Here is a 27,015-nt window from a genome sequence, read left to right on the forward strand (position 1 = left end):
TATGAGCGTGCAAGATTTACAAAACACAACTTATTGAATACTGCTTATGCCATTGACCTTACTTGTGAAGGATAGATGTAGCTTTTTTGGGTGGTACATTGAAGGATCACTAGTTTGATTCCAGGGATTAGAAAAGATCAAGAAAAATGGGCTTATGCTGCCTGGAGGAAGGAAAAGTGGTCTCAATGAAAATAAGATTGGGAGAGGACTGAACAATGAGTTTTAGTTTGTTTCCACATCGGGGGAAATATTCTCATTCTCCAAGAGAGTTGTGAATATTTGGTATTCTTTACATTAGAGATCTGTGGATACTGAGTCAATAGATTCTGGATTGCAGTGTTTAAGTGGATTGCACAGGAATATGGTGTTAAGGTGAAAGAGCAGGGGTCATAAAACACTATTTTCTTATCAGTAAAGACTAAGCTGTATTTTTCTTGATCTGGACTAGAGAAAGCTGAGTGATATAAGTTTTCTACCGTATTAACATTAAGAAATGATTTTTATTTTGTTTACATATAGGATGTTTGAGGAATATAGAGCCAAGATTCATAAATACACATTACTATCAAGTACAGCAGGGAGTTGAAGAGCAACTTTATTCTACACAGCATGGTTAAAAAGGGGATTTTGTTACCATGTATAGATCAAGAGGCAATTAGAGGTGCTTCTGGAAATCATTGCCGCAGACAGCAGTGGAGGCCAAGTCATTGTGTCTATTTAAACCGGAGATTGATAGGTTCTTGATCAGTAAGGGCTTAAAGGTTATGGGGGAAAAGACAGGGCAATGGGATTGTGAGAGAGAAAATAAATCAGTTGTGATGAATGATGCAGCAGACTTGATGGACCATATGGCCTAATTCTGCTCCTGTGTCTTATGGTCTGAATTTCTAAACCTGCTTTTAAGGGTAAGCTAAATAAGAAGAAGCTAGAAGGTGAAAGGTTTTGATGGCATGCAGTGAGAGAGGGTTCATGCCTAGAACTGAATGGCCTGTTTCTGTTCTGTAAGATCTCTGCAGTTCACCTTTATTATTTCCTCTTTTTTTGTTTGGGAACTATGCAGACAAATCAATTCCTATACGTGTCTACATAACAATCATGAAGTTAAGTTGCTTGCCGTAATATTGAAATTGTCCAATAGTATCTGCAGCTAGAGGAGTTCAGTTACACAGATAATCACTTTATATAGAAACAGTGAGCAGAACATTCTGCAACTGCTGCTGCATTAAAACTGTATAAATGTATCACAGACCTGAAGCAAAAGTCAGTTGTTGTAACACTGTGTCACCATATTCTAACAATGAAGAGAATGTGGCTCTGTGGGGAGACACCCACCATTGTAATTCTGCCGTACTGTTTTCTGTTGAAATTTCCTTTCATTGGCAGAACGCAGGCACATTTTGGCCAGCTACAAGATTTTTTTTTTAACGGATATGAAACTCCAAAAATGTTTACAGTGTGAGTAATCTGTTTCTAGTTGTGATATTTTGTTTTACAGAGCCTGAGTAACAACATTCCCTCTAATTTTTTTTTAACAGCTGCTTGGACCAACCATTGCTCTAAGTAGAAAATTTCACACGACCTGAAAACTGCGTGGCACTTTAAGTGTTCTTTTTTGTAATATGCATCTATGAATATGTAAAATGAAAGTTGAAAAATCACATACTTTTGATTTTATTTATTAATGGAAGGTTATAATGAATACAGTACAACAAAGAAAATCTTCCACACTTTGTAAACTTTTTCTCATCTGCCTTTGTTACAAATACATTTTCTATAAAAACTGTTAATTAATTTTGCATCCATATGAAAGATGCATCTTAAACCTCATTAATCATCCAAATGTTCCACTTCTAGTCTGTTTCTGAATTTACATTTGATTGAATTCATAAGACTGAATCCACATTCACAGTCATCCTGAAAAGCTTGAAGAGTTCCAGTTTTTCAGCATTAGTTAACAATGAGCTACCGAATTCCATTTTGCATTTGTTGTTACATTTTGTAAATGTGTTGTAATTTTAAACACTGAATGTAAATATGTTGAAGCTCTAAAATGTTTCAAAGTAAAGGTTATGACATGTTTATTATTTAGAAAATTTATGGATTATATTCATTAACACATTACAGGGTATTTCACAATTATATTAACAAAAATTCCAAAATTATATTAGCACAATCTCAAAATTATATTAGCATTATATGAAAGAGAATTCCAGCTGTGTGCAACAAAGGCTATATGTGTGGGAGCATCTCAGTTACTGTGCATTTGCTTACCCAGCGCAGCTTAGAGGGAGCAGTGCTAGGTGACTATTATCTCTGAAGTAATGAAGATGTTTGGATGGGTAGATTTTTCAGTGTGTATTATTTCCAGAAAATCCAAAGTAATTGCTCACTTGATGCTATGAAAATCACTGAAATGCTTGTGACAAATTAACATTGGAATTCCCACTATTTAGTTTGGTCTAGTAAAAGGCAGAAATGCTTTTTGCAGTTTTACTTAAAAGTATTTAGTCTTTGACGAGGTCTCTTTGAGTCACAGGTGCAGTGATGAGACAAACTTGATGGTGACTGGAGTAACACAGATTTGTATGTATGAACTTGTTATAGGGAAAATGCATCATGGTTTGGAATCCTTGCCTATCTAGATGTCTCTGTGTATTGTCTTAATTAGAGGAATTATGATCAGCCTCCATAGCATAGTGTTAAGAGATTAAAGATCAACTTTGTGGCATGTACATCAAAACATACAGTGAAATGCGTCATTTGCTTGAACGACCAACACAGTCTGGGGATGTGCTGACGGCAGCCCTCAGTGTTGCTGTAACAGGAATCGAACCCTGGTCGCAATAGCTGATGCTGTAAAGCATTACGTAACCGCTAAGCTGATCTTTCACATTTTACCATCCTGTATCTGGGAATATTTCAACAAGCTTCTGTAATGTTGCTCTGCTATTTTGTAATATCTAGGCCATGTAGACCTGTTCTTTTCCCCCCACATGCCCAGTTGAATTTCATCATGTGTTTCCTCCCACGGGTGCAGTTAGCTCTGCAGCTTGAGTAAGGCATTGCACTGGCCTTTCTTTCTCTTGTTTTGCTGCCAGGTTGCAGTATGCGCCAAGCGGTGTGTGTAGTTTCATTGGTATATAACGCAAAAGCCTGAGACAGAATGAGGTCATTGTAGCTTTAACGCACATAGTATCGCTGTGAATGTTGATTTGGTGTTCATGAGATTGGAATGTTCTTGTTGTCCCATTTGCTGAGTTCTATTTTTCATAAATTCACCAAAGGGATTTGAAATTGAAAAGGGAGTATTTGTCTTGGGAATATTGCCTTGCTGGTCTTAGAATTAGATTTATAACATAGTGATTTAATCGTATTGATTGATTTATTATTGTCACATGCACCAAGATACAGTGAAAAGCTAGGCTTGCATTATGTTTATACAGATCAAATCATTGCACAGTGCATTGAGTTAGAATGAGGTAAAACAGTAACAGTGCAGAATAAACAATAAAGTGCAAGATCATAATGAGGTAGATCGTGAGGCCAGGAGTCTATCTGATTGTACAAGAGATGGACTTTTGGCCTTGCAATCTGCCTGATAAATGAAATCGCAAAGAAGGATTGATGCCTCGTTAGACCTGAGAATGTTGATCATTTTGGACCATTGTTCAATCTCCCTTGCTGTACGATTTTCGTTCATGTATTTATTCAAGATTGTGCAAATTGAAAGATATGGAGCTTCCAAGCCTTCTGATAACTGGGTATAAGAGGCCACAACTTCAACCCTATAGACAAAAAAAAACTGCCTCAATGTGGAGTGTAGAACGTTAGGCCAGAAGGATGACCTGGTATAAATTGCTGTGTGGCAAAGCTGCAACACATCTGGTGCATGCTGATCAATAGAGCCAGTTTGCTGAAGAAAAGAGCCAAGTGATCTCACAACCAGTAGAATCTTATCAAGATCAGTGCTGATTGGAGACTGCTGTGTGATGCTTCCCATCAATAGATGTAGAGGTAAGAAATTAAAACAAAATTATGCTGGAGGAAATCCTCAAGCAGATCTGGCAGAGGTTGGCACATAAGCACAAGAGACAAAGCTGAAATATCAACTAGAGGTGCTCTGTGGATGCTCCAGTTTGCTCGTCTCTAAATTTCTTGTGGGCACTTAGGGTGAAACAAAAGTACGATGGAATCAATGAGAAACTACACACAAAGACTGACAAACAACCAATTTGCAAAAGAAGACAAAGTGGAAATATAAAAAAGCAAATAATAAATAAATAATACTGAGGACATGAGTTGTATAGTCATTGAAAGTGAGTCCATAGGTTGTGGTTCAAAGTTGAGGTGAGTGAAGTTATTCTCACTGGTTTAGGATCCTGATGGTTGAAGGCTAATAATTGCTCCTGAACCTGGTGGTGTGGGATCTAAGGCTCCTGATGGCAGCAGTGAGAAGAGAGCATGGCCTAGAGTGGTAAGGCACCACTCTAAATTTTTACTTCCTTGAACACTGGTATCCCACCCCTGCAGTGTGTACCATCTTGTACATGTACTGCAGCATGTCATGGCCTCTTCTTCCTAAGAGAACCAAGCATTGCAAGCACGTTGTAATGCTATTGCCTCCTAGTTTTTGGTACATTGGCCTTCATAAATCGAAGTATTGAGTACAGGAGTTGGATTGTTATACTGAAGTTGTACAAGATGTTGGTGAGGCCTAATTTTGAGTATTGTGTGCAATTCTGGCCACCTACCTACAGGAATGATTTCAATAGGATTGAAAGAGTGCAGAGCAAATTTGCAAGGATGTTGCTGGGACTTGAGGATCTGAGTTATAGGGAAAGGTTGAATATAGGTTGCAGGTAAATAACCTGGAAGACTTGTAATTAAGGAAAGCAGGATTACTTACTCTCTGGTGGACTGAAGGAGTATAGAGTTGTAGGATTTTATTCCCCAGAGCATGAGGGGAGATTTGACAAAGGTATGCAAAATTATTAAGGTATAGATATGGATAATGTAAGTAGGCTTTTTCCTCTGAGGCTTGGTGAGACTAGAACTAGAGGTCATTGGTTAAGGGTGAAAGGGTGAAACATTTAATATGAGGGGCAACTACTTCACTCAGAGGGTGGTGAGAGTGTGGAACAAGATGCCAGCGGAAGCGGTGGATGCAGGATCGATTTGAGCATTTAACAGATGTTTGGATAAGTATATGAATGGGTGAAGTATGGAGGGGTCGATGGGACTAGGCAGAATCATAGTTTGTACAGACTAGATGGGCTAAAGGCCTGTTTCAGTGCAATAATATTCTATGATTCTAGTAATGCACCAGTGTGATCCATTGTATAAAGTTATTTTATCTTTGCCTTGTCAAAATCTTAAGAGCTTTCTAATTAACAGTGATGTTGGAAATAGTTCCAGTGACTGGTTGATGACTACCTCAGTGTGTGGGATATATGCTAGCTATGCCAGTGATGTCCATATTCTTTTAAATCATTAAAATGAAATTGTTTACAGATAATGTAGCAAGATTTACAAAAACCAGAAATTGTAGTGAGCAGGAAAAAGACAGATGTGCATGATGAAGTCTTCTATTCTGCTTTCTGTAGCACTGCAGGATGTCACTCAACTATAGTTTGCTGCTGTAGAAGTCAGTAAAATGCACCACTGTCTCTCGAGATGTGCCAACAAGACACTTATAGCTCAATAATCAGCCATTATTCTTGTGTGAACTTGAATACTATTAACAGACATTTTCATTTATGCGTTTGTTGCAGCTGAACCTAATCTGGTCCCAGTGTATAAGGCTTTTTTTCAGCTTTTGTAAGTTAGAACCTTGCATGTTCCTAACAGACAGCACTGAAGATCTAAGTGCAATGTACCAGCTACAGCTTTCGCTAAGAGTGACTAGTTCTGTACAAAACTTGTATCAGGGATGTTTCCAGTTGGTTCTTTGAATAAGTAACTGTTAGGAAGCTAACCTATTCTCTGAGTGGCAAGATTATAATTCATTGTTAGCTTGAGTCAATTTCAAGTCCATTTTGGGCCAGCTTTAACATAATACTGGCAGGAAGGAGATCACAGGTCAAATTATGTGATTGCATTGTGAATACATACAAATTTTCATTGCCACAGTGTGAAGGCTATTGTATATAGGACAATAGGTGGCTGGTAATCACATTGTACTGTTTCATTTATTCAGTTCTCATGATTTTAAAAAACATTCTGGAGACATGAGACTCCAGATATTGGTATCTTGAGCACCAAACAAGGTGCTGGTGGAACTCAGCACGTCAGGCAGCATTGGTGGAGTGAAATAGACGATGAAGGGTCTGAATGTTCAGCGTCAACTAATCATTTTCCTCCATGTGTATTTGCTGAGTTCCTCTAGCATGGTAGTTGTTCTACAGATTTGTGTTACTTACTCTCTTAGGGACTAACTTTCAGACTTCTGGAGATAAACTAAGGAGGATCATTAATTTAAAGTTCTCATTAATCTCAAGTACTTTACTTAACTAGTGATCTGTACTTATTAATTGTACTCAGTAATGAGCCTATATGATGAATCACCAGCAATAAAAGGCAGTTATCTGTTGGTGCTCCTGTAATTTCATTTCAATGTTTGTTTGACTAGCTGCCTTTTTAAGCAGCCCTCTTGAATGAAGGACAATTTGTTTCCATTCTGTTTCTGTGAATTCTGAGGTAACTAATGGACTCCAGTATCCTCAGTCTGCCATAGGTGGAACAAGTGAAACTTGCTGAGTCAGATGGGTTTATCGAACTGTTGTTTGCCTGTCCACATCCTCCTCATGCTCCCATTCTGTGCTTGCTCTTCAACTTTCTCTGCTGAATCAGTGAAAATGTTACATTTTTTTCAAGGTGACTTTGAGAACTGGAAACATTTTTTCTATCCTCTTGGAAGCTGCTTACTATGTTAGAGCAAGTTGAAGTTATATGCTTGTTTAGGGATATGCGTGCAGGCAATTGGAAGTGATTGTACTTGATCAGAGCCTCATTGCTGGGAATATCATCCACGAAAGAGAATGCTGATTACTTACTTGCCTTTGGTGCCAATTGGGTATTCTGCAGAATCACTGTTGATGATATTCCAGTGCTTCAAGGCGTCTACTGTTCACTACATCTCCAGAACATACAGGATAGTGCATTCACTATTACATGCTGGGATTGAGGACTACAAACACACCTTTATCCTTTAGGTGGTGATTGGAGGAGATGGTAGATCTTCTTTTTGATACTGTTTCTGCTGGGAGGTAGCTTCTGGGAAATGGGGATAATTTTTGTTGAATAGGGTCACATTTGGATGATTGTCAGAGCATAGTGTTGTGCAGTGGGGCCTTTGTCTTTCTTTTGTTTAATCTGAGACCCATCCTCTTGCAAATCCTGAAATACTGAGATATGGTTTGAAGCTTGACCTCTGAATGTAATTGTGTTCTGTAACTGAATGAGGTTGGAGTAATTTTTTTTCTGGAATGGAGGTGAAGAACGTTGGACAGTTTACACTCTGATGAGGTGACTTACTGTAGGAAAGATTATTGAGAAACTTGTGTTCAAAGGAATTCAGAATCTGGTGGATTTGTTGGTATGGATATTGTGCACATCATTGTGAAGTACTTCCTTGCCCTCTTTATAAACTTAATTGATTTTGTTAAATGAAGGCTTCTATGAAATAAAAAAATGGCTATGTATGGTGGTTGATGTATTTTTCATGGATTTCTCGCAAGTGGATACAATTTTCACTGTGGCTCTTGCTGGAAAAAATCAGAATTGCAACTCTATGGAGCTTCATAGCCATTGAGGAGGGTTCTTGCAGTGACTTCCTATAACAGATGGCATGAAGACTTTTGTAATTACTACATTTGGACTTCTTGAAGATTCTACTGCATTATGATTATTGCTGTTATATTAGCTAGTAGGTTAAAGACCTGACATTTGCAGTATACTGTATAGGGCTTGTTTCTATTTAAGCCATTCATTTCAGATTTCAATTTACAATATCTATTTAAAGAATGCTTATGAACTACAACAGATAATACCTATACCGGATACAGCAGCAAGGTATCACTGTATTTAAAAAAATAAGCGAGCTCCTTCAAATGTGACGAGAGAATAGTTTTTGTGATTAAAAATGAATCTCAGTTCTGGCCATCAATTGTGATTGCAAGCAACCCCATGTCCCTAGGAAATAGCCTTTATGCTATGATCTGTAACATGGGGCTGCATGATCTGTGCTTGTTTCAAGAAATGAGAGTTGAAAACGAAGTTTGTTGTTCTTTAACTTACTGTCTTTCAGTTTAAAGTTCACAAGTGAATTTTCCATATCCCAGATTATTGGATAGTGGTTTGTGAATTCTGTAAGGATGCATTCCTGTTACTCAGCATGCCATAATGAAAGATTGCTGAAAAATTAATTATTCACTTTGGCTGGGAGTTGTGTCATTTGTAGACCATTGCCTCCGATCTTAGAAGTCAGTCCCATTTTGCAATATTGGCAATTAATTTGAGCTGAAGCCAATTTTTGGACCTTGCTGAAGCGCAAGACTCTTACAATTTATTTATCTTGATAAAATTAGTCTGGAAAATGTGGTGAACAATAGTGGCAAATCAAGATCTGAAGGGGTATGCACTCATTTAATTAGTCCTTCAATAACATCTGGAAAGATTATTTCCAAGGCTACCTTTGCATTGTAATAAAATTGATGGTGAAACAATCTGGTGGAATTGCACAGGCTCTCTGACAAATAATCATCTTCAGTGGGGAGTTAGCACATTAGTACTAAGGTTTGAAAGGCTGAATTTTATGGTCGTAGAACAATCTGTTGTTGTTTTTAAGACCATATTGTTTGTCTCCTTACAGCTTCAGACCTATCATTCAGTACATTGACAATCAGTTTGAACGATACCTTCATGATGAGAGTGGCTTGAACAGACGCCATATAATAGACAATCGAGTACACTGCTGTTTCTACTTCATTTCTCCTTTTGGCCATGGGTAAGTAAAAATCCTGATTCCAGAGAGATTTGTTCATATTCCTACCTTAGTCTTAACTGCATTCAAGCTTAGTTAATATCACTGTACATCTTTCTGCAACTATAAGTCAGTAAGCTAATGTGTGTTTTGACTGTTTTAGCATGAGATATGTACAAAAACAGTTACTGCGTAAAGTGTGTGGCCACTCAGTATAACAATAAGAACCAGTTGTATGAATTGGTGATTGAGGTAGGGATCCAATGAGATCATAGCTTTGGACATGAAAACCATCCATTAGCTCCATTCGGATCAATGTAGTTTTTGGAAGCATCTGCATCCCAATCCCAATCCCAGTGTCCTACTTCCTGCATCATTTGTGTTAATTTTTTTCAAACACTTTCTTAACTTCCCTTCATATTCTTCAACGGCCAGGCCATCTAAAAGCCTAATTTTCCAAATAAACTGTGAACTTTCTGTTGTCAATATTTTAGGTATGTGAGACCTTTGTTTGACCATCTTTTTACCCAATCCTGATGAAGGGTCACGGCCGGAATTTCATTTCCAAGAATGTTGCCTGACCTGCTGAGTTCCTCCAGCACTCTAGTGGATCTGCTGGTTTCCACTAGAGGAATTGGGTTTAGTTTATACTGTACAGTACTGAGAAAGGTCCTTTGGCTCAACATATCCACGCTGACCATTAATTGCTGTTGTATCCCTGTTTATTATCCCTTGGCAATGGAAGGCTCATACAGATACTTAAATGTGAGGAATCCACTTCCACCACCATGGACAGTGTATTCCAAACTCCAAATACTCAAGTTGTTCTTAATTCTTCAACCAGCAAACTTTTCTGGAACAATGTACATTATTGCAGAAAACAGAACCTCCCCTGCAAGTGTTATACTCTGTCACTTCCCTTTGACCAGCAATTGCTCGAGTTTGTGTTCAATTCCATGCAGGCAGCGGATTATTTATGACCATGAATTTGGATCCTTAATGTAATAACTAGTGTTAACACAAATATAAATTCACGGTACTTGATTAAGAGATGAAATTGCACATACTGTACGTAGTAGAAACTTTCAGATAAACTATTTGATTTGGATATATTAGCAATTACACTGTCTTGAAATCTGTTGAGAAGGTTTGGAGTTTATGCATTGCCTTGTTTTCTTGCACTTTGACAATTCACCTATAAATATATATATATTAAAAATATTTTTTGCTCTTGGTGGAGCTGTCTGTTGTCACAGTATTTGGGTAAGTTTGGAGAGCCAAATCACTGCAGATTGAACTTCTGAACCTTTGCTTGGGAGTTCAAATATGCACTGTTGGGACTATTTTTTTTCTTTCTAATTTTACTACTTTGAAGTATTTTTTCTTCACTATTTATAGATACAGTCAGCAATCCTTATTTAAAAAAAAATCTTGTTTTTATCTGAATCCTGCTGATGTTATTGCCAGTTTAGTAAAACTATCTTGTGGTTTCATCCTCTTGTTTCCACTCCCCCAGCAATTTTGTTACTTTTATGGGTCATTGTTTCATAGACTTCTGACCCTTTATCCATTTTTTTGTTCTTAAGGAGCCTCAGCTAACAAGTCAGGTGATTAACTTGCTGTTGGGATATCAGAGCCAATCTGAATCATGTCTGAATAGAAGAGCATATTGTAGCCATTGATGGATGAGAAAGATGCTCCAAAATGCCATTTTTCTTCCCTTTTGGTACAGATTATGACTAATTGGAACAGGGTTATGAAAGTAAGCCAATGCCAATGTTTACAAGAATCACCCCTTGTAATAATGCTCGGGAGGCACAGAGAGAATCTGTAATTACCAATAAGTAACTTTATTGTCTCGACGGAAGAACACGTGAACTTACAGAACCAAATACTTGTGTTGGCATCTACTAAGTTTTCCTGAACTTCCATGAACAGTCAACGAACACAATATAATACCAGTTGAAAAGGATTCTGCTGCTGATCACATGTTCCTCCTAGCCCTGTTTTGAATCTTCACGTCTGTGTGGACCTTCTCATCAGCGATCGTTGTTCTCCTACAGAGTTACCGCTACATTGTGTAAAAACCTCTGCTTTAAACTTATTCCTTATCAATTCAAATGTTACATTATAGTGTCACTGGCTGTGGGTGACGTGCTTAACTCTAACACCTTTTTATTGGCTCTACTCCAGCCCATCATCCATTTATTCCCTCTTCTCAGAAAATAACAATCAGTAATTTATGACTCTTTGTTCTCAATCAGCAACCGACTTGAATCAATAGACAATAGGTGCAGGAGTAGGCCGTTCGGCCCTTCAAGCAAGCACTGCCATTCACTGTGATCATGGCTGATCATCCACAATCACTATCCAGTTCCTGCCTTATCCCCATAACCTTTGATTCTGCTATCTTTAAGAGGTCTATCCATCTCTTTCTTGAAAGCATCCAGAGACTTGGCCTCCACTGCCTTCTGGGGCAGAGCATTCCACATAGCCACCACTCTCTGGGTGAAAAAGTTTTTCCTCAACTCTGTTGCAAATGGCCTACCCCTAATTCTTAAACTGTGGCCTCTGGTTCTGGACTCACCCATCAGCGGGAACATGCTTCATGCCTCCAGTATGTCCAATCCCTTAATAATCTTGTATGTTTCAATCAGATCCCCTCTCATTCTTCTAAATTCCAGTGTATACAAGCCCAGTCACTCCAATCGTACAACATATGACAGTCCCGCCATCCCGGGAATTAACCTTGTGAACCCACGCTGCACTCCCTCAATAGCAAGAATGTCCTTCCTCAAATTTGGAGACCAAAACTGCACACAATGCTCCAGGTGTGGCCTCACCAGGGCCTTGTACAGCTGCAGAAGGACCTCTTTGCTCCTATACTCAATTCCCCTTGTTATGAAGGCCAGCATGCCATTAGGTTTCTTCACTGCCTGCTGTACCTGCATGCTTGCTTTCATTGACTGATGTACAAGAACACCTAGATCTTGTTGTACTTCCCCTTTTCCTAACTTGACTCCATTTAGATAATAATCTGCCGCCTTGTTCTTACCACCAAAGTGGATAACCTCACATTTATCCACATTAAACTGCATCTGCCATGCATCCGCCCACTCACCCAGCCTGTCCAAGTCACCCTGCATTCTCATAACATCCTCCTCACATTTCACACTGTCACCCAGCTTTGTGTCATCTGCAAATTTGATAATGTTACTTTTAATCCCTTCACCTAAATGATTAATGTATATTGTAAACAGCTGCGGTCCCAGCACTGAACTCTGTGGTACCCCACTGGTCACCGCCTGCCATTCTGAAAGGGACCCGTTAATCGCCACTCTTTGTTTCCTGTCAGCCCGCCAATTTTCAATCCATGTCAGTACTCTGCCCCCAATACCATATGCCCTAATTTTGCCCACTAATCTCCTGTGTGGGACTTTATCAAAGGCTTTCTGAAAGTCCAGGTACACTACATCCACTGGCTGTCCCTTATCCATTTTCATAGTTACATCCTCAAAAAATTCCAGAAGGTTAGTCAAGCATGATTTCCCCTTCGTAAATCCATGCTGACTCGGACCTATCCTGTTACTGCTATCCAAATATGTCATAATTTCATCTTTTATAATTGACTCCAGCATCTTTCCCACCACTGACGTCAGGCTAACTGGTCTATAATTCCCTGTTTTCTCTCTCCCTCCTTTCTTGAAAAGTGGAACAACAATAGCCACCCTCCAATCCACAGGAACCGATCCTGAATCTATAGAACATTGGAAAATGATTACCAATGCGTCCACGATTTCTAAAGCCATCTCCTTAAGTACCCTGGGATGCAGACCATCAGGTCCCGGGGACTTACCAGCCTTCAGACCCAACAGTCTATCCAATACCATTTCCTGCCTAATATAAATTTCCTTCAATTCATCCATTACCCTAGGTCCTTTGGCCACTATTATATCTGGGAGATTGTTTGTGTCTTCCCTTGTGAAGACAGATCCAAAGTACCTGTGCAACTCGTCTGCTATTTCCTTGTTCCCCATAATAAATTCACCTGTTTCTGTCTTCAAGGGCCCAATTTTGGGCTTAACTATTTTTTTCCTATTCACATATCTAAAGAAGCTTTTACTATCCTCCTTTATATTCTTGGCTAGTTTACCTTCGTACCTCATTTTTTCTCCACGTGTTGCCTTTTTAGTTACCTTCTGTTGCTCTTTAAAAGTTTCCCAATCCTCCGGCTTCCTACTCATCTTTGCTATGTTATACTTCTCTTTTATTTTTATACTGTCCTTTACTTCCCTTGTCAGGCATGGCCTCCCCTTACTCCCCTTAAGATCATTCTTCCTCTTTGGAATGAACTGATCCTGCACCTTCTGGATTATTCCCAGAAATACCTGCCATTGTTGTTCCACTGTCATCCCTGCTAGGGTATTGTTCCATTGAACTTTGGCCAGCTCCTCCCTCATAGCTCCATACTGTAATACTGACACTTCCGATTTTCCCTTCTCCCTCTCAAATTGTAGATTAAAACTTATTATATTATGGTCACTACCTCTTAATGGCTCCTTTTCCTCGAGGTCCTTGATCAAATTCGGTTCGTTGCACGCAGAATCACGCAGAAGAGATACAGGGCCCAGGAGTCAAAAACCTGCATGTTACTTCCAACCAAAGAACACCTCACAAATAATTCTTATTTGGATATTATCTCTATTCCAGCAGATTACCTGGAAGCAACATTGTGTCTGCTTTAAAACACTGATCAATTTTAGCTCACAATATGGAGACGAGCCTCCTCATAAAATGGCAGCATCCATCTCCTCCCTCATGACAAGAACAAAGGCATTGGTCTGTTTGCTTCCACTGACCTTCATTCATTCGAATTCATTGATTTGTAGACTGTAGTTTTTTTCTGGCCTACACAATGATTAAAAGATTTCAAAGATAGGACTTTATTTCTGTAAGTTTGGGAACGGTGAGTTCAGCTTTTAATACAGTATGTAACTATTTGCCATCTTGTGCAGCCTGAAACCACTGGATGTTGAATTTATGAAGGCCATTCACAGCAAAGTAAACATTGTACCTGTGATTGCTAAGGCAGACACACTAACATTGAAGGAACGAGAGCGACTGAAGCGAAGAGTAAGTAGTTATTGCTATAGAAGTTTCACTTTTATTGACTGCTGTTCTACCAAGTTTTCTGTAATATATCTCAATTATTATTGGAAATTGGCCATAACTATGTAATAAGTGTTCTAAAATCCTTAAAAAAATTTAGCTTTTTCTGCAGAGAGATCAGAATGCTGCCTGGATTGGAGAGCATGTCTTGTGAGGATAGGTTGAGTGAATTAGAGCTTTTCTCTTTGTAGCAAAGGAGGATGAGAAATGACTATAGAGATGATGAGACATAATTTGAGTGGATAGCTGGAGACTTTGTCAGGGCAGAGATGGCTAATAAGAGAAGGCAAAATTTTAAGGCAATTGGAGGAAAGCATGGTGGGGGGGGGAGGGCTTCAGAGTTAACGTTTTTTTTTTTTACATAGAGAGTGGTGGGTGTGTGGAATGTCCTGCCAGGGGTGATAGAAAAATGGAGGCTATAAAGGAGAGAAGGGTTAGATTGATCTTGGAGTAGGTTGAAAGGTTGATACAACATTGTGGGCTGAATGGCCTATATTGTGCTTTTATGTTCTGTATTGCATTGGCAACAATCTTCCATGGAGCTAGGAATCTGTAACTCTGATTAATGCTATCCTTTCCTGTAATTTATGGATGATGGATTCCCTTGCAATGCCCTCACATGCAGTGCTACTTGAAATATCCTGAGTCCATTGATATGGAGTTTGTGATGGTAATTCATAGCCATATTATCCTGTAGACCAAAGAAACTGCAGATGCTGGAATCTGGAGCAGCAAACAAGGTGCTGGAGGAACTCAGCAGATCAGCAGCATCTGTGGAGGGAAATGGTTGGTCTCTTTGGGTGGACACTCTTCATTTGAACAAAGATAGACAGGAAATAGCTAGTATAAAGAAAAGAGGGAAAGGGGTGGAACAAGAGCTGGCAAGTTGACAGATGGATCCAGATGATGAGGGGTGATAAGCAGATGGAAAAGGGAAGTGGAAATTGCAACAGAAGTGATAGTTGCAGATAGCAGAGGACCGCACATGATGGAATCTGATAGTAAAGAAAGGTGGGGCCTAGACTCGGATAAGGGAGATGAGACGGCCATATGATAGCAGCAAGGTGAGGAAACACAGTAGGACTATGTGGGTGATAGGCAGCTGGAAAAAGTGGAAGTTTGGGAAGGACACTGGGGGGGAGGGGCAGGGTCTGGAGTGGGTGTGAGAGGAACTGGGTAGATCAGGAGGAGAGAGCAAAGGACAGAGGGGGAACAGTTTGCCCAAAATTGACAATTCACTGTTCATGCCATTGGGCTTTAGACAACTGAGGTCAAAGACGTAGTGCTATTCCTGTAGTTAGAGTTTAGCCTCCCAAAATCATATGACACTGTGACTGCTAAGGTGGGCAAAACTGATCTTGAGGTAATGGGAACAACTGAGACAGGGCACATTGTTGTTGCCTTTGGCCTTTGTCAAGTCAGAGTGGAGTAATGACATGCACAAGATCAGAAAATTCAAGCATTGCACTTGATACAATTTTCAGATGGTGCTACTGTTGAATTGGTGCTTAATCTAGGATTGATTTACAGAAAGAGCTACTCAGGTGTGTCCTTTCTAATTTGCTTGCCATTGCTTGGTACTTTGATGTTGGAAAGGGTTAACAGTAACGGCACACTCGGTGGAGGCATTCGTTTTGCTAGTATTCTTTGTTTCAGCAGCCCTTGCAGCTTAGTAGGTGGGCTGCATTGTGCATAAATTGTAGCTGTCTGTTGTAAAAGGCATAAGGAAACATAAAAGTTTTTATCAGTAAACTAAGTTATTGCAGGAATTGTAAACCAAGCCATTTATGTCTCAGTTATTGTTCTCATGAACATGGAAATCAACACAGTTTATTGCTGCAGAAAATCACAAACCAGTGAAAAATAGTTCTTATAACATGGTTTTCGGGGGAAAAAAATAAAAGCTGGTATCCAGTATTGTTTCCTTGAGGGCTGATTTTGATCTTTGTAAGTTATTTTCTTGAATCCTGTGAAGTGTGAGTATTTTTCACTTGTGTAAAACTGTGCAACCTGTGCAACCTGTGAAGTTCTTCACAAGAATTTTACCAAGTGAGTTATACTTCTGGGCAGAAAAGAAAATCTGGTACTGAAAAATAATCATTGACAGAATTGTATCAAACAATATATATGCATACCTAGAGGCCATTCAGCCCATTGTGACATGCTGAGTGAGTACAAAACGCCCTGTAACTTTATTAATACTGATACCATCAATGCTGCCTTCACCCACAGCTCCATTTCCCACAGACCTGCCCTTGCCCCATCTACCCACTGCCATAACAGGGATAATGTTACCTTGTCCTTATCTCCGCTCCATAAGCTTCTGATTCTAGCACATTATTCTCCATAACTTCCACTGTCTACAAGAGGATCCTACAACTAAGCACATCTTTATTCCCCCTGCCCTTGCACCACTTTGCACTTTCCATATGGGCTGATCTCTGCATGACTCCCTTGTCCACCTCTCCCTCCCCACTGACCTTCCTCCTGGCACTTATCCCTGCAAATGTGACAAATGTCATACCTGCCCCAACACCTCTTCCCTCACCACCATTCAGGTCCTCAAACATTCCTTCTAGGTGAGGTGACACTTCACCTGCGAGTATGTTGGGGTCATCTGCTATATCCGGTGCTCCTGGTGCGGCTTCCTCTACATTGGCAATACCCAACCTTGATTAGTGGACCACTTCTTCGAGCAGTTTTGCTCTGTCTGCCGCACGATGCAGGATTTACCAGTGGCCACCTATTCAGTTCGACTACCCATTTCCAATTCCATGTGTCGGTCCATGCTTTCCTCTACTGCCACAAAATGGCCACACTCAGGTTGGAGGAGCAACACCTCATATTCTGTCTGGATAGCCTCTGCGTTGATGGCATGAACATCAATTTTCCTAACTTCCGGTAATTTCTCTCACTTCCCTTTTTCTCCAGTCCCCATTTTGGTTCCCCTCTTACCCCTCCTTTTCTTCTCACCTGCCTCCCTCTGGCGGCCATCATCCTCTTTTTTCTATGGTCCACTGAATCCTTTTTAGCCTTTTACCTCTTCTACCTTTCACTTCCCAGATTCTCACTTTGTCCTTGCCCCCCTCCCCCCCAGTTTCACCTGTTTCTAGCTTGTACCCCTTTCCTTCCCCCTACTTTCTTATTCTGTCTCCCCTTCTTTTCCAGTTCTGAAGGGTCTCAGCCTGAAACATCGTTTATTTTCCTCCACAGATGCTGTGACTTGCTGAATTATTCTAGCATTTTGTGTGTGTTCAGATTTTGATGTGTAACCAGGGTGCACAAAATACTGGGTGTGAAATGGATTAATATAGAATATATTATACTAAAGGAAAGATCATTTTCAAGATTGTTTAATGTAATTTCCAGTGCACAAGTGTAAAGGAGAATTAAATAATTGTTGCTCCAGATCTGATGCACCATGAAAAAAAAACTAAGATAAAGAACACATTAATTAAAAAAACGCAATAAATATAAATACATAAGATAGCTGATATATACAGATTGGTGGTATGTCCATCAAGTGACACTAGGTATGGGATTGTCTGTACATTAGCTGACTGATGGGAAATGATAAAATAGTGGTGGAATTAGTGGATAGAGTTGTTAATTAGACTTTATTTATGGATGTAGTAACTGTTTTTGAGTCTGGTCCTCGTGTGGATGCTATGTAGCCTCCTCGATGGGAGTGTGCAAACAGGGTGGGTGAGATCCTTTATGTTGTGCCACCAAGCGTAAAGCCTAACCTCTAAGCTTAAAAGGGAAAGCATATTTTCCATTCTCAATCACAGAGGGAAAGGAGGCCATTCATCCCTTTGGAAACCCTTTCCTATTTTCATGAACTGAATTGCACTTTCCAGCTTTTCTGCCAAAAGTATTACTAGAAAGAGCACAGATTTCTTGATTAAAGAAGAGAGAAAAAATAATTGCTGTCACTTTAAAATCTGATCTGACTCCTTTTAAAAAGGGATTTAAAAAAAAAAGGGGACACACACACACACACACACACACACACACTCCAAGTCACAAAATGCTTACTTGAAAGCAGTGGCAATGTGAAAACATAGTTACATGGAGTCTTTTTGATCTGTGGCACTCCATATTACTGCTTAGTACAGGATAAATTGAAAACTTACAGCTGAAATAATCTTGTGTAAATTATTCTATATATCCTCTGAGAGCACTTAAAGCAATAAGATGAAACTTCCAGCAGCTCAAGTTACTAATCCTGAGGCAGATTTTTAGAACTCCCTGCTCTGCACTTACCATCAGCAAAGTTCAAAGAGCTGCAATGTTCAAAAAGCCTCATTGATATTGAATTATTACTGTTACATGTATGAAGTTACAGTGACAGTACGCTTGTCTTGCATACCGTTTATGCACATCAAATTACTATGCAGTGCATTGAGCTAGGATGAGGGAAAACAGTGATAATGCAGAATAAAGTGTAAAAGCTATCAAAAATGTACAATGAAGGTAAGTGATTAAGTGTAAGACTATAATTTTTGAGACTGAGGACTGTGCAGTACATCCTTAAGCCTGGTGGTATGTGCTTTCAGGCTTTTGTAACTTCTATCCAATGGTAGAGGGGAGAAGAGATAACCTCCTAAGTGGGTGAAATCTTAGATTAATCTGGCTGCTTTTCTAAAGCAGCAACAAGTATAGCCAGTGTCCATAAAGGGCAGACTGGTTCCTGTGATGTGCTGAGGATGTACAGAGACTCATTACAGAGCGGTGCAGGAGTTGAACTCCAAAATCTGGACCGCCCTGAACTGTATTAACGTTGTGCTAACCCCTACGCTACCGTAGTGCCTATTTGGCCAAGACATCAATGTAGTTGGACTAGAAAAGGGAATTGGTGATGTTCAAACCTAGGAACATGAAGCTGTCAATCCCCTTAACCGTAACTTTGTCTACATAGAAGGGCATATGCATCAGCTGTCTTTCTGAAGTCAATGACCAGGTTGTTGTTTTGTTGTCATGACACTATGTGACTAAGCTCACTATCTCCTTCCTGTATCTGACTCTTCGTTATTTGAAATGTGGCCCACTACTGTGGTATCATCTACAAACTTGTAGATAGAGTTGTACAGGGAGTAGAGTTAGGGCTGAGAATGCAATCTTGTGTAGCACCAGTGTTGAGAAAATCATGGTGAAGGTGTATCTGCCTATCCTTGTAGATTGTGGTCTGTTGGTCAGAAAGTCAAGGATCCAGTTGCAGAGGAAGGCATTAACATCCAGAATCTGTCGTTCAGTGATGAGCTTTCGAAGAATAATGGTATTCAAAAATTACTTGAAGACATTGGCTTCAGAAATTAAGTTTACGATGTGTAATTATCAATTTGCTTATATTGCTTCTTTCCCAACATATAGCAATTTTCCCACAAGTACAGTGGGAGTGGTGTCTTTGTAGGCTCCAGTTAAATGCAATAAGGTCTTTCAATTTGATATTGGTATGAATTTGTAAAGTTTATTTCAGAAGGGGTTGACTTTTTATATAAAGATACTTGCACTGTTGTAAGCACCCAGGTGCATTGGGATAGGGGGAGGGTGGTAAAAGGTGATGCAGTGGAAGACTTTAGACTGATACTATAATGAGGTTATTTTGTATATCTGTTCCAAATGTGGCTGTTAAATGTAACTAAATGGTTAGCTGTAATTAAGATTGAAAATGATAATGGCCTTGGTTGAACTTGAAGATGTTTTCTGGGAAGGCTTTTTAAAATCTTTTTGACATACTTTCTGAAAGAGATCTTTTCCCATACTACTATCATCCTAATTCTCTAAATCTGAGCTTCCTATTTTTTTTCTGTTACGGCAGCGTTCTAACTAGTTAATATTAAACTGTTCTTGAGCTCTTCAGGGGTTTCATTTGATCAATTTGACATTGACAATTGCTTTGGGATCTTTTATTAAGACAATGGCTCAGAAAACTACTTTGCTCACTTGCAAGTCTTCATCTTCAAATTAATTCAATCTCTTCCGAGCTGTGACTATGGAATTAGAGTAATAGAGTGCTATGTACAGAAACAGGCCCTTTGGCCCATCTGTTCTGTGCCAAAGTATTATTCTGCTTTGTACCATTGCCCCACACCTGGACCATAGCCCTCCATACTCCTCATGTGCATGTACTTAACAAAATTTCTCTTAAATTTTGAAATTGAGCCTGAGCCTGCATCCACCACTTCCACTGGCAACTTGTTCCACACTCTCACCTCCGAGTTAAGAAACTACCCCCCTCCCAACTTTTCCCTTAATTATTTCACTTCTCACCTTTAACCTTTGGCCTCTTATTGAGTCTTCTCTAACTTGAGTGGAAAATTTTGTACGCCTCTATCAAATCTCCCCTCATTCTCCTATGCTCCAGGGAATAAAATCCTAGAATTCTATACTGCTTCATTCTACCACAGATTCACAGATTACATAATTCTGTTTTCCTTAATTGCCAAATCTTCCAGGTTATCTACCTGCACCCTATTTCACATTTAAAAAAAAGAAAGAACTGCCCTTGGTTTTGATGCATTTCTATGATGTCCTGCTGCTGGCATGTGTTACTGAAATTTTGTAAGATTTTCAGAAGGTGGTAACTGGAATTCTTTATGTACTGACATGGTTTAGAAACTTAAACTCATGTTTGCTGATTGAGTACATAAGGCATTGATTCATGGCAGGTTGGCTTGAACAGCGGCCAATCAGCGATCGGGATTGATGGGCAAGAACAAATAAAAATAAGGCAGGGGTAAGTGGAGAGACTATTGTTGGAGTGAATAGTGCTAGGGTGGTTATTTGAGCCTTTAGTTCTTTGAGGCTTGAGTGAGAGAAGGTGGAAAAGCTGTAGGTAGATTTTCCCCCCAGTTTATTTATTGCTTTCTTCTTTATATTTGCACAGTTAGGATGCCAGGCAGGATAACTGAATGCTCCTCTTGTGGGATGTGAGAAGACAGGGAGACCTTCAGTGTCTCTGACAACTTCAGCAACAAGAAGTGCATCCAGCAGTAGCTTCTAATAGTCTGTGTTGAGGAGTTGGAGCTAGAAGTGGATGAAATCTGGATTATTTGGGATGCTGAGGGGCTGACAGGTAGTTACACACAAGGTGCAGGGCACAGGAAACTGGATAACAGTCAGAAAGGGGAAAGGGGTTAAACAGCCAGTGCAAAGTACTTCTGTGGCCACCCCCTCAAGGTATACGACTTGAAATACTGTTGGGAGAATGATCTAGCAGAGGAGAGTCACCATGCTCTGCTACTTGGCTTGAAATTCTAAACTGGAGAAAGGGTAATTGTTGCACTTTGGTAGGACAAAGGAAGGTCTTATACAGCAGGGGTCCCCAACCTTTTTTGCAGTGTGGACCGGTTTCATATTGACAATATTCTTGCGGACCGGCCGATTGGGGGGGTGGGGGGGGGATGGTTGCCAACGGACAAGAGTACAGTAGCAGTCAAATACGTTGTGTTTACCCTGAAAAGACTACAATGACCATGAAGCCTTGCGCGGGCACCAGTGCAAATGCGTGACTTGCGTATGCGTGCACGTGCGGTTTTTTGCTACAAATCGTTTTTGATGATTCTGTTCGGGAGGGGGGCGCTGTTAATCACGACCGGAATATCGGTGATAAGTGGCTAATACACTCAATTTCATTTCTAAAAGGGTTTATCTAACGAATTTAATACTAAACATACAGCGCATATTTTCCTCGCATGAATATAGCGATAAGTCAATTATCAGGGGAGGACGGGGGCTTGAAATACGTGTTGAACGAACTCCCAGTAGAAGTGGCAGAAGCAGGTTCGATATTATCATTTAAAGTTAAATTGGATAGGTATATAGACAGGAAAGGAATTGGGGGTTATGAGGTGAGTGCAGGTCGGTGGGACTTGGTCAGAGTAGTGTTCGGCACGGACTAGAAGGGCAGAGATGGCCTGTTTCCGTGCTGTAATTGTTATATGGTTATATAAGTAAGTCAATAGCATCATAACATTTTAAGTAACGTTTGGATATTAAACACAGCGCATATTTTCCCCTTATGAACGTATAAAATCATTGCAATGCACCAGTATCGCTGAATCAGTGGGAGCCCTGGGCTGGTTTTCCTGCAACAAGACGGCCCCATCGAGGGGTGATGGAAAACAGCTATGCTCGAAGGGGGTTCCTTATGTCCAGTCTATTCCACAGTTTAGTTTTTGTTACATTCATCGCAGAGATATGTTGGAAATGGAAGCAAGGTTTTCAGTGCTTCCGTGGCTATCTCAGGATATTCGCCCTTGACTTTGATCCAGAATGCCGGCAGAGATGTTATGGCAAACATAATTTTCAGCGCGCCGTCATTTGCAAACTCGAGGAGTTGATCTCCTTCCCCCGCTGACATGGATGATACGTGGGTAACGACCTCGCGTGCGTTCAAGCTCAACAGTGTGCGTGATAGGAAGTGAGGAAAGGTGCAGCTGACTCATATTGCCAAATCATATCGTTTCCTTGCGGCCCGGTACCGGTCCGCTGCCCGGTGGTTGGGGACCGCTGTTGTACAGTGAATGGTAGGGCACTGAAGAGAGCGGTAGAACAAAGTGACCTGAGAATACGGGTCCATAATTCATTTAAAGTGGCGGCACAGGATAGGATTGTAAAGAAAGCTTTTGGCACATTGGCCTTCATAATCAAAGTATTCAGTACATGAGATGGATTGTTATGTTGAAGTTGTATAAGACATTGGTGGGGCCTAATTTGGAGTATTGTTTGCAGTTTTGGTCACTTACCTGCAGGTAAGATGTACATAAGGTTTAAAGAGCACTGAGAAAATTTACAAGAATTTTGCTGGGACTGGAGGACCTGAGTTATAAGGAAAGACTGAATAGGTTAAGACTTTATTCCTTGGAATGTAGAAGATTGAGGAGAGATTTGATAGAGGTGAACAAAATTATGCGGGGTGTAGATAGGGTAAATGCAAGCAGGCTTTTTCTTCTGAGATTGGGTGGGACTATGACTGGAGGTCATAGGTTAAGGGTGAAAGGTGAGTAGTTTAAGGGGCACCTGGGGGGAAACTTCTTCACTCAAAGGGTCATGAATGTGTGGAACAAGCTGCCAATGCAAGTAGTGCATGCAAGCTGGATTTCAACACTTAAAGAGTAGTTTGGATAGGTATGTGAATGGGACGGCATGGAGGGCTGTGGTCCAGGTGTAGGTTGATGGGGCTTGGCAGTTTAAATTGTCTGGTATGGACTAGATGGGCCAAAAGGTTTGTTTCAGGCTTTACTTTTCTCTGGGTATGACATCATCAGTTGAGTTGTCAACAGTTTTTACAGCTCTTCTGCAAGGAAAGCTTGAGCTGGAAATCAGTACTAGAGCAATTTGTTTCTCATGAGAAAGTTAATTGTATGAAGCCCAACTTCTGAAAGAAGTAGGGCAGAATTAAACAGACTGTTTCACAAAGGGAATGACAGGCTCTCTTGCATTATAAATGCACATTTCCACAGGAAAACTGAAGACAGATAGGGTGTAATAAATATTTCAGCCATGCTAACTGAGGCTTTCCCTTCATTGTTTTACTTCGTGTTATCGGAAGAATAACACTAAGGTTCCTTAAGGTTGATGTAGCCAGGGGTGGTAATACGGATAAGCTCGCTCTACCTATTAAATGCTTCCAATGGTGTGTGTCTCAAATAGTCTCCCTGACAACCAAGACCAGCTCCTGGGCTTCACATGTGGCTTAGCTACTAAGCCCCTCAACTGTTTCTACTGACAGGAGATGGTGCAAAGCCAAGTTGCTGCTGCCTTAAAACCAGTCACTTCAGGCTGATGGGGTTTGTCAGCTGTGGTTGGCAGCTCATCTGGAAGAAGGACAACTGATCTCAAATCTCTGCTGCCTTGCGGCTATACCCACTTACGGTGAGGGCTTTGGGTATAAACCCTGAAGGAAAAATCTGGAGCTGGATCCCCAAGGCGGTCCAACGCTGACTGACAACTCCTGCAATGCCATTGGTGCCAAGCTGTATTGGTCTCTGCCATTTCTTTGGATTCATCAGCTGCATGGAGAGGGGGAGCCTGCGGCATGGGCAACAACTTGGTCTCCATGTTGTACTGCTCAGGCTTGCGTGTCAGATACACGCAATATCCATGGTTGATCCCAATTAACAGAGGGCCTCCGAAGAATCTCTACCACAGCAATGATTTACTAACTTTTCTTGGGCAGAATTTATTAGAATTTTGTTGAAATATGATAAAATACTCTGCTCTAACTGCTTAATACTTGACGGGTGATATTTTAAGGAAGAAAATTATCTTAATTAGCACATGATTGAATGGTGGAGTAGACTCGATGGGCCAGATGATCTAATTCTGCTCCTGTGTCTTATGGTGTCATCGTCTATGGTCCACCTCCTACGCTGTGCAATAATGGTGATCATGCAGTGATTGAAATAGGGGTTCTATACTGTAACAGGCCAACTTTGGTTATTGTTTGGGCTTTAATTATCAATCTGAGCCATTAATTTGTGATGATTTGGCCAACTTTAAATGAATATTGCAAAGATGAAGATTAGTTTTAAATGGAGGGCATTAACTTTGGGTTAGAATATGGCTAGTTACAGTGTGGCTTCCACTTCCGACTTCAGCCTTGTCACTAAACATAAATTTGTCTTTATGCTGAACTGAATGTGATCTAAACAAGTGTAATAATATTGAGAGTCTATATTACATGTAGCATGTTGAAATGCAATTGCAATCTTGAATGCAGAAATATTTCCCTGAGAGTTTCATATGGAATTCATTTCATTTTGGCTGACATGACTGATAAGAAAATAAGAAATATGATGTGGATAATAATCACTGAATTTATTATTTTATTACTTTCCTGTCTAGATTTTGATAAATTTTATTTGATAATTATTTAGTATATGCAGTTAGAACAACTGGTTTTTAGCTGTAAACATGTCAAGGTTGTGTTCAAACCTAGGACATTCTTTTACTACTTAACTGTTCCTTGTGGGAAATTATACTGTTTTAATCTATCAGTTTTATTACTTTTGGACACATGGGCTAGTGTTTGATAAGTTAATGGTTCAAATCTCCTGTCAGTGACTACTGGGCAGAAGTGTTCTTGTATTTTATACTCCTGAATGCATCAAAACATGCATATATTTCAGCTTCTGTAATTATATTTGTTTTTATTGAAATGTTGAAGCATAGTTTCAAGATGTTTTAGGATGACCATCATAGAACTTTAATCCTAGAAGAGTCCATGTTTGAAGCCTTTCCCAGTAATACTCACCAACTCTTCCTCTGCTGCAATGACGACTGCATTGGTGCTGCTTCGTGCACCCATGCTGAGCTCGTCAATTTCATTAACTTTGCCTCTAACTTCTAGCCTGCCCTTAAATTCACTCAGTCCACTTATGACACCTCTGGATCTTTCTGTCTCCATCTCTAGAGACGAGATGTCAGTTGACATCTTTTATAGACCTATCAATTCCCAGTTATCTTGAATGTAGCTCTTTCCACACTATCTCCTGTAAAAATGCTATTCCCTTTTCTCAGTTCCTTTACCTCCACCACTTCTGTTCCCAGGATGCTGCTTTCCTTTTCAGGACATCAGAAAAGACCTTCAAAGAACATGGTTTCCTTTCCTCCACTATTAATATTGCTCTCATCCCCATCTCTTCCACTTCTCAAACATCTACTTACAGTGATAGAGTTCCTCCTGTCCTTAGCTACCACCCCATGAGCTTCCCTCCGCATCCAACACATCATTCTCTGCAACTTCTCCAAAGGGGTCCTACTACTAAATATATCTTTACCTCCTCCCTCCTCCACGTTCCATAGGGACCGCTCCCTCCATGATTCCCTCATCCACTTGACCCTCCTCACTAATCTCTCTCCCAGCACTTATTCCGGCAAGCGGCTTGAGTGTTCATGCACTTCCTCCCTCACCTCCATTCAGGGCCCCAGACTTCACCTGCAAATCTGCTGGGGTTGTCTATTGTATCTGATGCTCGCAGTGTGGCCTCCTCTACATTGTTGAGACCCATTGTAAAGTGGGGGGCCTCTTCACCTAGCACCTCTGTTCCATCTGCTAAAAGCAGAACTTCTTGATGGGAAAGCATTTTAATTCTGATTCCCATTCCAACATGTTGGTCTCTGGCCTCCTCTTATGCCAATTTGAGGCCAACCTTAGGGTGTAGGAGCAATACCTTGTATTCCATCTGGTTAGCCTCCAACCTGATGGTATGAATATCAATTTCTCCTTCCAGTAAAAAAATCTCTCCCCCTCCCCTCTTCTTCTATTCTCCACTCTGGCCTTTTGCCTCTAATTACCTGCCCTTGTGCGCATGCAGCCTGGTACAGTCATTCCGATCTATTCTTTTACTCTCTTCTTCTTACTTTTTAATTTACTTTATTTTTTGTATTTTTTTCTCACGGTAACACGTCGAAGCTGCACCCTCTCTAATATGCTGGTAGAGAGAGTTTTATTTGGGTTTTCTTTAGCGCTGGAAATGGTTACATCCCGACACGCGGGACAGAAGCAAGGTTGCATTGTGTATCCCACGGACCAGCAAATTCCGGTCGGCTTAGCGAACAGAGCGGCAGACACCCCTGCTGAAATCCGGAGGAAAACACACAGACGGGGTCACAAAGCCGAGGAGAGAGGACCGAGTTGAGACAACAGAGACTTTTGGAGAAGAGGAGTTTGGTGGGTAATACCGTTCCGCCTGACCGGAAGTGCACCGAGAGCGGTAAGCGGCGTGAAGGAGTGGGGTGCTTACTGATCTGGCTAACAACGGATGGTGCAATCCGGGGTATATTATGGTCAAGGAACGTGTTTGCAGACCGGACATTGAACTTTTTACTGTTGGACTTCGCCACATTCCACCGTGATA

At 40.4% G+C, this 27,015-nt stretch overlaps 1 protein-coding gene across 7 annotated transcripts in view; it reads left to right on the forward strand.

The window, feature by feature from the left end:
- The window catches only part of LOC140188835 (septin-2), a 200,429-nt gene that overhangs the window by 77,874 nt on the left and 95,540 nt on the right, over positions 1-27,015 (forward strand). For all 7 annotated transcript variants that reach the window (XM_072245497.1, XM_072245489.1, XM_072245521.1 and 4 more), the window contains 2 exons: positions 8,870-9,004; positions 13,996-14,113. In XM_072245497.1, the coding sequence (XP_072101598.1) occupies positions 8,870-9,004; positions 13,996-14,113 (253 nt within the window). The remainder of the gene's footprint in view (positions 1-8,869; positions 9,005-13,995; positions 14,114-27,015) is intronic.

Source organism: Mobula birostris, chromosome 2, assembly GCF_030028105.1.
Source record: "Mobula birostris isolate sMobBir1 chromosome 2, sMobBir1.hap1, whole genome shotgun sequence".
Lineage (NCBI taxonomy): Eukaryota > Metazoa > Chordata > Chondrichthyes > Myliobatiformes > Myliobatidae > Mobula > Mobula birostris.